At 42.3% G+C, this 12,795-nt stretch overlaps 1 protein-coding gene across 1 annotated transcript; it reads left to right on the forward strand.

Annotated features, from left to right (window-relative positions):
• Positions 1-684: 684 nt before the first annotated feature.
• Positions 685-11,119, forward strand: CAPZA1 (capping protein (actin filament) muscle Z-line, alpha 1). Its single transcript, XM_009888440.1, has 11 exons — positions 685-693; positions 3,805-3,816; positions 4,487-4,550; positions 4,807-4,858; positions 5,707-5,770; positions 6,615-6,821; positions 7,228-7,307; positions 7,757-7,835; positions 8,330-8,401; positions 9,041-9,103; positions 9,674-11,119. Exons 1-11 carry the CDS (start codon positions 685-687, stop codon positions 9,812-9,814), a joined length of 843 nt encoding a protein of 280 aa, XP_009886742.1. The 3' UTR covers positions 9,815-11,119.
• The last annotated feature ends 1,676 nt before the right edge of the window (positions 11,120-12,795 follow it).

Here is a 12,795-nt window from a genome sequence, read left to right on the forward strand (position 1 = left end):
GGTTACTTGTCAGCCCAGCGCTTTGCCTTTCCATTTCCTTATTGCCTGGGTGCAGCTGAGGTGCCTCGGCGCGTCTTTGTGCATGAAAGTAGGTTTTCTGCTCTTCGGCTTTCTTTTCCCAGGTCAGGAAAGTTAGCGGCGTCTTTAAAAGGTGCTGTGAGACTGTTCGGTTCTGAAACACCTTCAGAGCGTTTTTTTCAGGTTATCTGCTCGCCCCAGTTGCAGACGGTACCTTTAATGTAGATCCTGCCATTTATAGTGGGTGGAAGAGACTAAGCAGGAGCAAATAGAGCAATACTTATTTTACAAAATGGCGAAATGAACAGATTGTTCTTTTTGTGTAGGAACGTGGAAATACGACAGCCTTACAAGGAGCACTGGGTTTCATGTAACAAATGAACAGGTAGCCCTTTCTGCAAGTCTGTAGACACTAGTTACCTACAAACGGTAGATAAAAAATCCACTGCTACTCCTCCTTACGTCATAAAAATATGATATTTCCTTTGTTCTTTAACCTTCTGGAGTGATAGGCTGATAGATCTTCAAGGGTCCTACGGTTTGGAGCCTGCTTTCATTTTTCCCTTAAACTGCCAATTTCATCTTCATTACAGTGAGATTCATTGTGAAACAAACAGGTAGAGCTTTAAAGGTGCGATACATGCTTTAGTTAATATTTTTGATCACATGAGCATTGTTTGAAATGAGTATTCCAGGACAGAATTCATATGGTCTTAAACACTTCACTGAAATCTGTCCAATGCTGTATAAAATGTTTTACTCTTTGTCATTTGGCTGAATTGCATTGAACTCCTAAAACCAAAGGCATTGTTACATTTGATGTGAAAATGAAAACAGAAGTAAAGCTTTATCATGTTGGGGGTTATGGTGGTACAGGTTTGAGAGTGAAGGAGGTGAAGTAAGTTGCCCGTGGTAATCTAGCAGGTCCCTCACAGAGCTGGAAGGGGAGGCAGAGTCCTGGTTGTAGGCTACCCCTCGGCTGGCCAGTTCGCCTGGGAACGAGAGTCAGTGCTGCCAGAACCTGGGGTTGTGGCATCTTTCTCCCCCTCCCACTGCATTCACCTGAAGTCTCCAGTTCTTTCAAAGCACTTGTGGGAAGACTTGTCCTTCAAGAAGAGACCCTTCAGCACTCAATTCAATTTAAAGTAGCTCTATGCCTAGCACAGGTAGAAAAGGATAACCTTAAGTGAGGATCAGAAAAAGCAATGTGCAGCAAGTATTTACTGTAGTATCCATTTTATAACCATTCATATAGGTCTAGAACTTTTTTAAATTTTTTTTTAAGTCTGAGTTTACCAGTGCTTTAAAATAAAGCAAAGAAACAAAAAAATCAATAGAGCAACAAAATTAATTCATTCCATCCCCCCCAAGCCTCACTTCTTTATTTGCTATAGGCAGATTTTAGGTAAGCTAAGGGATTCATTTTAGTTCAAGGTCTACCCTGTTGTCTTCTTAAGTTCGTTCTCTTGCCATTCTGAGAGCTTAAAGCAGTGGTTGGGCAGCTTCCCTCCCAGACGCTTTCCCCATTTTAGAAATGGGAAGTTCATTTTGTTAGCGTGCTGCGAGCTACCTGAAATGGCAGTGATGGTCAGGAAGTAGGTCGGTTTGCAAAGTCTTATTTTCGAGCTTCTGCAAATGAACATCCTGTCACTGTGCTGACACCACTTTGAAACAAGTCAACTCTAAAAACGAACAGCAATTCAAATGCTTGACATTTAGAATTAATTACTCCGCAGCCTGTTTCCTGCACTTCGCTCCTGATTTCAGTAGTTTGACTTAAATGCTTTGTATTTTTTTGCTCCACAAGAGAGGCAGGGCTAGGGATACTCTGTAAAAGTGAACACTTCTCATTTGCCTCGTTTGCTTTGTTTATGCCTGGTTTTGTGATAAGATTTGATTGAAATGCAGAGAGACCTTTCAGTGTTGATTTAATTTTGTTCATCCTTCCAAGTGGGAGAATTCGTGGAAGACTGTAAAAATCTCTCCTGTAGTATTTGTTTTTCGACGAGGATCTGTTTATGAGAATCCATTGATCTAGAAGTCAGCCTATTAAAACAGTCCTCCCTTTTATGAGGGTTCCACGTACAGCACAATGCTGCCGCCACAACTTTGTTGCAGGAATTTATAAGATACTAAATTTTGTGGCTTTTTAGGGGCCTTATTTTTCCATATGTTGAAGCACCTTATAAAAGGCAATCTCCTCATCTGGGGAGTTAATTTGCAGGATGTATTCTAGTGCCATCCTTCCACTGACAGGCATCATGGCATGAAATAGTCCATATTTGTACCGCTTTACCACAGTCTGATGTGCCTGTACTAGTGGTTACACTTGTGCTTTCTTAGAAGAGCGCATGGTGTCATTTCCGAAGGCTTTCAGCCATTTAGGGCTGACTCTTGGCAAAGTCCGGATATAAAGCAGCAGTGTCCCTCTTAATCACTGCTAGGTTATCTTCATCGCCATCCAAGTTTCTGATCGTGAAATCTAACAAGATTTTAGCAGCAATGTGTCCTAATTACAGTGAAAATTTTTAAACAGTAAGAGCTACATTTTTAGGATTGCTGTATGCATACCAACCTTATCTAAAAGCAGAAAATTAGGAGAAAACAGTTTGACAGTCTGTATTGTCTCAAGTACACAAGTTACTGACTTTTTATTTTTTCATTCATGTTGTATAATTACTTAAAGCCTAAAGAATGTGTATATATATTTTTTTTGAAATAGATGCTAATTTGGAAAATGATCCATTTTTATCTGAAGCTCAGTCCAGTTAAGGCAGAGTTGTTACTTGATACTGCTGGAATAAGGAATATACCCTTTGTTTGGGAAGGTGTTTATTTCCTTTCATGGCTTGCTTTAAATTACTATGTGACAAACAATACAAACAACAATTTCTAATTAAAACGGGGAAGACTGTTGAAAGAAGCAAGTTATTTCCAGCTCAGGCAATAATTCAGCTGAAATAGTTGGATGTATACACACTCCTTTGTTTTACTGCTCAAAATGAAAAGTAGAAAAAGTAATCAGAGTTGTAATGAGGACTGTTCTGCAGTCATCTTCAATAAATGCCTAGTTGAGCAAGGAAGGCCTATTGCACAGCTTTGTTAGCTGTGCTTATTGGAAGAAATGTGACATTTTTATTATTCTGAGGGAGAGGTTTAATTTTGTGACATTTCCTGTTTCAAGTCTTCCAAGATGAGTCTGTTCCCTTTGGTCCTGTAAAAACCATAAAGGATTTGATTATGAAAACCATAAACTCTTACTAGTTTCAACAGAATCAGTACCTAGACCGCCTAAATTCTAACAATGCAAGACGTGTATATTGGATTTCAGAACGCCGGGCAGTTTTACTACTTTTTAGAAGAGAATGTAGTTTTCCTTTTCCAACTTCAAAGTTTGCTGATATCCAGGTATTTTCCTTACAGTTGGCCATTTAGTTATTTTTTGTTTCAGTCACAGTTCCACATGCCTTAATTCTTCTGCTACTGTAACAGTTCATGTCTGGACTACATTACAGTTTCCAATAAAATACTACTTCAAGATAAGAGGAGTAAAATGCCACAGAATGGCACAGGTGGTGTGTCTGCTGCTCGGGGTTAGGAGTGACCAGAGCAGCATTAGAAGAGGATCAAGAAAAAAAAAATCACGTACTGAAACTTGGATGGTTGCATTTGGAGGCTCTGTCTGACCTCTCAAGTTCATTTTGGCACTCCCCATCATCTCCCCCCCCCCCCCCATTCCCAGCTTTTTACTTTTCCGTACCCATTTCTGCACTCTGATCACATCAGTGGCTTTTCAGAGTCCATGAGGCTTAATTAACTCTGGAAGCAGTCCCATGGCAGTTGATGTAATTGATTTACTGCTCCATTTCTAGGGGGATCAGCCTCTCATTCTTCACACGCTGTTTGCTGTGAAGCAGTGGCATCTCCTTCAGCCCGACATCAGCAACAAGTTGCATCACAGGGTATCGCGCCGTCTTGCAATGTATGTCAGATACTCTGTAGCTGTGTGGTTGTGGTGTAGGTTACCATCTAGTTGCAGTGTCACTTTTACTGCAGTGGTTTCTTACTCCTTATGTACCTTGGCATTTAGGTTTCTGATTACTAGCAAGGATCAGGAAAAAACATCGTTTAGGAATGTCACCAAGAAGAGTGGCTAGCCAGCATTCATATTCTTTAAATAGGTTAATACTATGTAGGTTGAACAGTTCCCATTTTTGCAGGTGCCCATGTGAAGTTTGCATTTCTTCCTTCAGAAATCTGCTCAGTTACACTGAAAAAAATCTGGTCTTATGAGACTGACTATTCCCATGTTGACAATGCACGTCTGTATTTTTCCCCAAAGCTGGCATTTCCTATCACTGTCAGAGTAGGTTGTGTTGGTGAGTTGCTTCAGGGTAGGTTGCAGTACGTATGAACTCAGTAAATTATCTTTTGTCTTTAGTTTAATTACTTTTCTGCTTCACTGTAGGTGCGTATAGCTGCAAAATTCATCACTCATGCACCCCCTGGAGAATTTAATGAAGTATTCAATGGTAAGTAAATAAGGAAAAATGATCAGTGGTGTTTTCTTCACATTTCATCTATTATAAGTTTAAGGCTGTGCCATGGTATACTGCTTTTAAGGTTAAGAAATGGTGAGGGAAAAGCATGCTGTCATTCTGTGACTATACATGCTTAATGAAATGATTTAATCATTTTAATGTTTGCATTTGTACAGTTGAAATTCATGAAGAGAAACATTTGATTAAAAAAAAATCCAATAACTTACCTGAACTCTCTCTTCTCCAGATGTCCGGTTATTGCTTAACAATGACAATCTTCTCAGGGAAGGAGCAGCACAGTAAGTACTAATATTTCAAACACAAGTGAAATTACCATCAGAGATGCATGTTTTCTAACACCCATCATTCTGTGACAAAGCAAGCCAGTTGTTGTATTGAGAGCAATCTTCTGTAATTCCTAATCTCCCCAGCAAAATACATAATGAAAGGCATGGATTATTCTTTTTAAAAGCCCAAAATTGAAATTTGTGCTGGAGAGGCCTTATAAAACTGGCAGGAAGGCACTCTGCCAAAAAGTTTAACTCTGCAGTAGCATGAATGTCTGATCTTGTTGAAGCATGATTTGTAAAGCAAGGGAAGTCCGAAATACTGAGTAATCCTTAGCCAAAGTTTAGAAAAAGGACTGCCCTCAAAAAAAAAAAAAAGCTTTCAAAATACCGTGTTTACTTGCATAGGCTCATCAGAAGGTGTGTAAAGGTTATGCATACAAGCTTTTTGATGCTAAGATTTTACTTCAAGCTAGGTGACATGTCACGCAGCAGGTCTTTACATTAAAAAATTGTTGTAAATATTAGTGTACTCATTTGTTTACCTTGCTGCCGTCTAAATTGTAGCTGCGGTGTTCCTGTTTTGCCTTGGCTTGCTCATGTTCCCCCAGGCTGCCTGCTGTTCTACTTTTGAACTCTGTACTTTCCTAATCATCACTAAATAAACCTGGCTTTAGACCTGGGTTTTTATAGCTATCGTCAATAAAAGGTATTGACAAATCCTTTAAGAGTGCTCATGTGTATTATTTGCCAAATTGAGTTGAATTTTTCTGTAATACAAATCACACCATGTACTTATTCTTGAGTCAAAATAAATATGCATGTACAGCTAAAGCTCATGTTCTTTTAATTCTTAACAGTGCATTTGCACAGTATAACATGGATCAGTTCACTCCGGTGAAGATAGAAGGGTATGATGATCAGGTAAGAGAAAACTCTTTACGCTTCAGGTTGGTATTACTACACGGTGCAAAAACAATAAATATGTTGTTTCATCGAGATCTTGACTAGTTGCATTCTACTCACAAGTTATCGCCTCTCCTCCTTCCCCCCCCCCATTATATTACCAAACTCTTGTTCTTATAGAAGCAGCATAGCTGAAATGTTCTCTTAAAGCATTGTCTGATACTACCTAGTAACTCTAATTCATTGTTCCTTAAGTAAAGCTCCATGCTGAAGTCACTAGAATTCTACTTTTCTACTTAGACTATGAATGAGTAAAGATTACTGTATATTTTAAGCTCACTTACAACTCCTTATGTTGCTACCTGCTTTCGTTCCTACTGACAATCAGTAGTAGATTCTTAATAGGTGGGCATTTTTCATCTTCTGCATTTTTAATCCATTCCCAGTTACCCTAAAAACATTGTATCGTTGATTGCACCAATCCAGTCTATGCCAGCAAAACAATTTTTTTTGGAGAACAAGAAGCAAGTCCTACAGAAGACAGAAAGCTGGCCTGACCATCTGTTCCACTCTGAGCCGAGTACTGACCTAGCTTTTCTGGTGTCCCACACAGGTTCATGGGGGGCAGATACTTTTAAGAGGGTTGTCCATAGAAATAGCTTTGACAAGAGAAATTTACAGCACTCGGCCTCACTACAACTACTCTTAGTTGAAATTATTGCTGAAAATCCTTGTTTATTTGTGGATATTATAGCTTAATGAAAGAATCTATTGAAACATTGATACCTATTCAAATAGGCAAAACGCAAAACAACACGTTTACAGCAGCATAAGCATATCTTAATTTCAACTTCTTTTGCAGGTCTTAATCACAGAACATGGTGATCTGGGCAATGGCAGATTTTTAGACCCAAGAAACAAACTTTCTTTTAAGTTTGATCATTTAAGGAAAGAAGCGAGTGACCCCCAGCCCGAAGACACAGAATCAGCGTTAAAACAATGGAGAGACGCCTGTGACAGTGCATTGAGAGCTTATGTGAAAGATCATTACCCCAATGGCTTCTGTACTGTTGAGTATCCATCTTGTTTCACTGAAAGTTCATTGCTCCGTGTCAGTCCATCCCTTGAACGGACCTAGTGCTGGTTGAATTCTCCATCCTCACTAGCGTTTTTGCTAACTTTGGAATAACAAGGTCCAAAGAGGGGGCAAATATCTTGGTATGCAAACAGTGGTAAAGATGTATTAGACTTTTTTTTTCCATAGTCATGACTACCAAGCACCTTAACACCTGCAGTTAATAAAGGAGAGGCGTTATTTGCACATATGTGCAAGCGGAGGTGTTGGACAGTGTAATTAGTGGTACGTGTTCCCAATGAGATACCACAATAGCAAGCTTCCACAGTGCTGCCAAGAACAGAAATTAAGAATGGCTTTCTTCAGCTCTTGGCCTTTTTAACTCTTTTTCTAAATACAGGTTTATGGTAAAACTATAGATGGGCAGCAGACAATTATTGCCTGTATTGAGAGCCACCAGTTCCAGCCCAAAAACTTCTGGTAAGACTATTTCAACATAGTTTATCTTCTTCCTTTACTAGTCCTCAAACAAACCCATCCGCTATGTCTTCTGACGCAGTCTGAAGGGCAGGTAGTCTTGGGCTTCCCAAGAAGTTCTGCTTCTCATTCTGTAGTCTGTTTTCCTTGCAGCCCTCTGGGCATTTGTCTAAAGCCTTCAGTGTGGCTCAGCGACCCATCCAGAGAGGAGGGCATTAGCAGAGTTAGATAGATACTCCCTAACTTGTTCCAGAGCACGAGTGTACTGGAGCTAGTCTGTACTGAAACAGCATTGTATTCTGCTGTGCTTCTGAAATTTAATTCAATGCCATGTAAAGCACTGTAATACTGGTCATAAAACAACAGCAGAAACAACTTGCTGTTGTTAATTTGGTTCTTTTTGTTGTCAGAGCTTTTTGGAAACACAGTTTTCATGCTTTAATTGTTTTTAGGAACGGTCGTTGGAGATCAGAATGGAAGTTTACCATCACACCACCGACGGCTCAAGTGGCTGCAGTGCTCAAAATCCAGGTGAGGTACTTTTTCTGGCAATAGCAGGAGAAGCTGCATTGTGCTTCTCTTACATTAATGCATTCAACTTCAGAGATGCTGAAATACAGCCGAGATGTCCTTCTCAAGTGAAGATGCTATTAAACTATACCATTCAATAAATTAATTGTTAAAACTAGTGTTTCAGGCATAGTCTACAATCTGGCCTGTGGCTTATTATATAGCATTATCCTGTTTGCCTCCAAGTCTGCTTCACTTTATAGGGCTAAAACCTATTCCATGAATTCTTTTGTAATTGCTCTTATTTCAACTCTAGGCGTTTACTGCATTAACATAATCTTGAACAGTCTTGACAAAGAATGAAACCTTTTAGAAAATCCATCCTGCTTTTAGTCTCCACGTAAGCAGAGAAGACTGGCACAACAATGCTGTTGTGCCATTCTGGTAGCATTTGGGGGCTCTAGGGATTATAAAATGAGTGTTAATGATAACCTGCATTTTGTCTCTTTGTTCAGGTTCATTATTATGAAGATGGCAACGTTCAACTGGTTAGTCATAAAGATATCCAGGACTCTGTACAGGTTTCAGTAAGTATGCTAAAAGATCTTTTTTTTATGATAAAGGAACTCTTTTATTCCTTAAACATCTCCTGAAGCATACACTTCTTTGACTACATTCTCTTGACTTTGAAGTAATGTGATCTTAGGGTGACTCATCAGTGTAGTTGTAGTGTTTAGCGTCACGTGGGAAACCCAGATTCTCAATTGCTTAAAGTGAGACTGTATTAGAAAGTACAGTCTCTGTTGCAAAGCTTATCTTACGAGTTTCGGTTTAAGAGGGCAGAATATGCTTTTCTACCTATGTGCAAGGGAAAACAAACAGTAAGAGTGGTGTATTAAGGGAAAATAAGAAGTCCTGTAGTACAGTAGAGGGAGCAACAGTCACAAAATCCCTAATCCATACCATGAAGGGCTACCTCCCTTTTGCTCACTAGGGTGCAGTCCTGTTTCGGTTTGGAGCAGAAGCTCTAGCCAGGACATGCCTCTGTCTTGACCCTCACTAAGACATCCGTAGTGAGTGAAAGGAACCCAGCTGCAAACATGTGGCGGAAGCTGCTGATATTATCCACTTCATCTGTACTCAGCCTATCATTTGGGAAGAAATCTATCGTGTAGCTTTTGTAAGTTGCTCTTAAACTTATAAAAATTTCTTTTTCCCCTTTTTAGAGTGATGTCCAGACAGCTAAGGAATTTATTAAGATAATAGAAAATGCAGAAAACGAGTATCAGGTAAGATCAGTGGTTGTTAAATAGGATGGTATCATATCAGTCTCCATTTACAGTTAATGGAAACACGGAAAATTGACCTCTAATTCTGTTTCTGGCTGAGTCTCACATTGACTGTAAGAATTACTTAGAAAAGGGTAGTAGTGTTTGCTTAACGACTGTAGTTGTAAAGCTATGTGTAATTAATAATCAAGTTTGCTGTATAGTTATTTTAAAGGGTTACAAATGATGCCTGGAACAAGCATGGAAGGGGAGTGGGTGAGTCTAAATGTTTTCCTCTGTGACAGTTAAAAACACTGGAGAGGAAGTGTGTGTGACAGCTTTTTACGTTGTCCCAGCCTGTGTGCAAGGAGACTCGACACAGATAAGTCAGTGACACACTTCAGGAGACACTGCTACATTCACAGGGAATTTGAATAGAAACCCTTTTACTTGCACACACACTGGTGACCGCATTATTAATGTAGTTAATAGTGTGCATTCGCCTCGTAGAAAGGGTTTTGTGCTTTAACCCCGAGTCATGCTTTCTCAGAGTGTCTTATGATGCCGTAACTGAACTTATTGCCATTGCAGACGGCAATCAGTGAAAACTACCAGACTATGTCAGACACCACTTTCAAAGCCTTACGCCGGCAGCTGCCCGTCACCCGCACCAAGATCGACTGGAACAAAATCCTCAGCTACAAGATTGGAAAAGAAATGCAGAATGCTTAATGCAGAAATAAGGAGATTTATGAAATGTTTGTGTGCAAAAAACAAATGTGGTCCTATGCCAAGTAGATGGTTTCTAAACCAGTGCAGCATTTTTCTAGGGCTTTCAGAGTTAACAGGTTTTCTAGCCTCAGAGAGAACTGTGGAACAGATAGCATTGTCTTTGTGTTTTGTGTTTCCTGCCGCGTAAACTTCCTATTGTGACTGCATTTACTGATAGGTCGTTTTAATTAAGCCACATTCGTGGTTCAGAAGTATAGCTGTTTTCAATCACTGATTGTACTGGTTGGAAAACTTCCTAGCTGGAAAAGCCCTATTATAAATACAGCTGAGGGTGCAGAGCATTCCCTTCACCTGTATACAGCACTCCAGGTACTCCAGTAAGTTTGTCAAATCTGCCAACAGCTCCAGGCACTATGCTGCAAGATGGGAGAAATGCAAAAGACAGTGAGTCCTCATGTATCCTTATTACTGACCTCCACAAAGCAAAAAGCCTGCAGGCTTAGATTTTACTATAAAATGAGTTTACAAGATCCTTTACAGAAAGCCCCGCACAGCCAGCTCTTTCAGGGATGTAATTATTTTTTTTTTAATCTGAAGATTTGAGCCATGTTCCCTAAAAGTGAACATTTTTGCTCTTCCCCCCCCCCATGTATGTACGGTTATCAGACATCTGCATTTTTGCAGAACTGCAGGTTCCCGTGTTGAATCACTGCTGATCCGTGTAGGCTGGATGGTGATTAAAAATGCAAATGTCTACAGAATAATAGGTATGTTGTGCTTTAATGCTTTGTGGCAGGTTCATAGAATTTGTATCACAGGTGTACGGATGGATTGTGTACAAAATAAATAAACTTGCACCAAAGTGAGAGAAAAAAACCTTTCTGTTTTGTCTCAGTTGTGGCCAGTTTCTTGTCATACTTAAAGGGGATTTGGGAATTAATCTCTTTGTTGCTCTCTAAAATGTGTGCTCTATGTTATTTTTTTTCCCTGTAAAATCAAAAATAGCAGTCCTGCCAGTTTCTCTTCAGAGGGGTTGAAGGGGCACTCCTGTGCCTTTCTCAGTTGGAACATGGATTCGCTGCAAAATGAGACCCCTTTGGTGAACTCACGTTGCGTTGGTGCAAACGGTCACCACTGGGCCTTCTTGCAGGTTCTGGTTTTTAAACGGGCTGGTGTCTTCCGATTGTTAAATACCCAAAGGGGTTGGGAAAATAGGGCTGGGACTGCCTGTGCATTAACACTTCAGGTTTTGCACAGTAGTACCACAAAATGATGTGTTGTCTGAATAAATATATTTGTATTTGCTGTTGAGACTGACCATCAGTCCTACAGCCATCCTCTGTGTCAAGTAGTCTAGTAGAAATACACCACTCTCTGTTTTAACACCATTTGTGTCTGTTGTTTCATGGTCTCACTTCTGTTAGCTCCTGAGGAAGGCAGATCTGCGGGTGACAGCCTGAAAGCAGGGCTGGCGTCGCTTGCAAAGCCGCAGGTGATGCTCCCACCCTGGTACGCAGACCAGGGAACTGGAGGACTAAGAACTTCCAAATTAAGAGAAAGAGAGTCACGCAGCTCTAAAGAAGCACTTCACCTCAGGGAAAACAGCAAAGGAGGTTATTCCACTCACCACCTGTGTCCCGCTGTAACGCCTCCCTCGCCTGTTCTGCGCAGCTGGTGAAGCAGTCGCCGCTGGCTGCGTGCGGCACCGGGCGCGCTGGGCAGAGCCGCGCTGTCGCTGGAGGGTTTGCACGCTGCGCTGCACAGAGCTGCTCAAGGACAGTGCTGCTGCCAGCGGGTGTTTGTGGAACGGGTTTCCTCCCTGCCTGCAGTGCCAAGAGGAGATGAAAGGTTATGTGGATGAGCACCTCAGGTGCTGTGGTCTGCGGCCGTGGTCCCAGCCAGACAAGCGCTGCAGCAATTCCAAGAATGTGACACTGAAGCGCGGCCCAAGATAAGGCTGTGCACACAACAGAGCTTTTATCTGCCTCAAGGCTAGTCTTTTCTCACTCTGGCCTACACTGCGAGTAGCTCACCGCCACTTATTCCAGTCTTAAGACCATTTCTATCTCTTTGTCCTTCTCCAAATCTGTAGCTAATCATCCTTTAGGCTGACTCATTCCCTGCCTGCCTCCTCGCCCTTCTCCCCCACCAGCCTTCTCCGCAGCAGGCTCCGCTATCCCAGTCCTCGCCCCTTCCCGGCTCCTCTCTCTTCCTTGGAAAAGCAACACTTGGTGTGACTAAGCAAGCGCCAGCCCAGCGGTGACACATGCCCAGGGGCGTTCTAATCCTTGAAGCCATCGGCTGTTGTCTGCCGGAGACCAGAGGCTTCAGCGGAGGCTGAGGCCAGCTCCAGAGCGATGTGTACCCTGGGCTGGCGCTGCTGAAGTCAAACCCTGACCCCGGACGAATCACTGAGAGCAGGCGGTGCGGCTTGGCTGGGCCGGGGGAGGCAGAGGCAGCCCAGCGCCGCAGGATGGGTCCCGCCGGCCCTCACAGCAGCCTGGCTGCCTGCCCAGGGAAGGGCTTTCCTACCCGTTTGCAAAATCAAAGCCTAAAGCTTCAGGGTTCTGCCTGCAACACATGACAGAAAGACTTAAAAGCAACTTCTCCAACGGCAACACCCCCATTTTTCCAGCCTCAGAGCCCTCCCACAACCTGCCAGGGGCCCTACGCCATCACAGTCTATCAGCCACCTCCACAGTGGCATTAGCAGAGCTTGGGGCAGGGGAAAAGCCACCTGAGCTGAGGTGGGGAAAACGGTGGACTTACCCCAACATCCTCGGGCCGCAGGGAAGGCAGCACCGTGAGCCGCCCCAGGGTCTCGAGCCGTCTTACGGAGGCAGGCTGGGGGGGCACCATCCTCGCTAGGCAGGCTGGAGGGTGAAAGCAGGGGCAGAGACCAACACAGAGACCACCTCTTACTGCCACTGCCCCCCTGTTTACAGAGCTCCCGGAGCTCTCGCCCCTCGTCATTGGGTAAA

Source organism: Charadrius vociferus, unplaced genomic scaffold (assembly GCF_000708025.1).
Source record: "Charadrius vociferus isolate BGI_N301 unplaced genomic scaffold, ASM70802v2 scaffold1077, whole genome shotgun sequence".
Classification (NCBI taxonomy): Eukaryota; Metazoa; Chordata; class Aves; order Charadriiformes; family Charadriidae; genus Charadrius; species Charadrius vociferus.

What these genes read in the sequence shown, in the direction of transcription:
- CAPZA1 (XM_009888440.1), top strand. An exon ending in TAGAAGGGTATGATGATCAG is followed by an intron (nt 5,771 to 6,614) that starts GTAAGAGAAAAC and finishes CTTCTTTTGCAG; the next exon opens with GTCTTAATCACAGAACATGG. An exon ending in ATGCAGAAAACGAGTATCAG is followed by an intron (nt 9,104 to 9,673) that starts GTAAGATCAGTG and finishes TTGCCATTGCAG; the next exon opens with ACGGCAATCAGTGAAAACTA.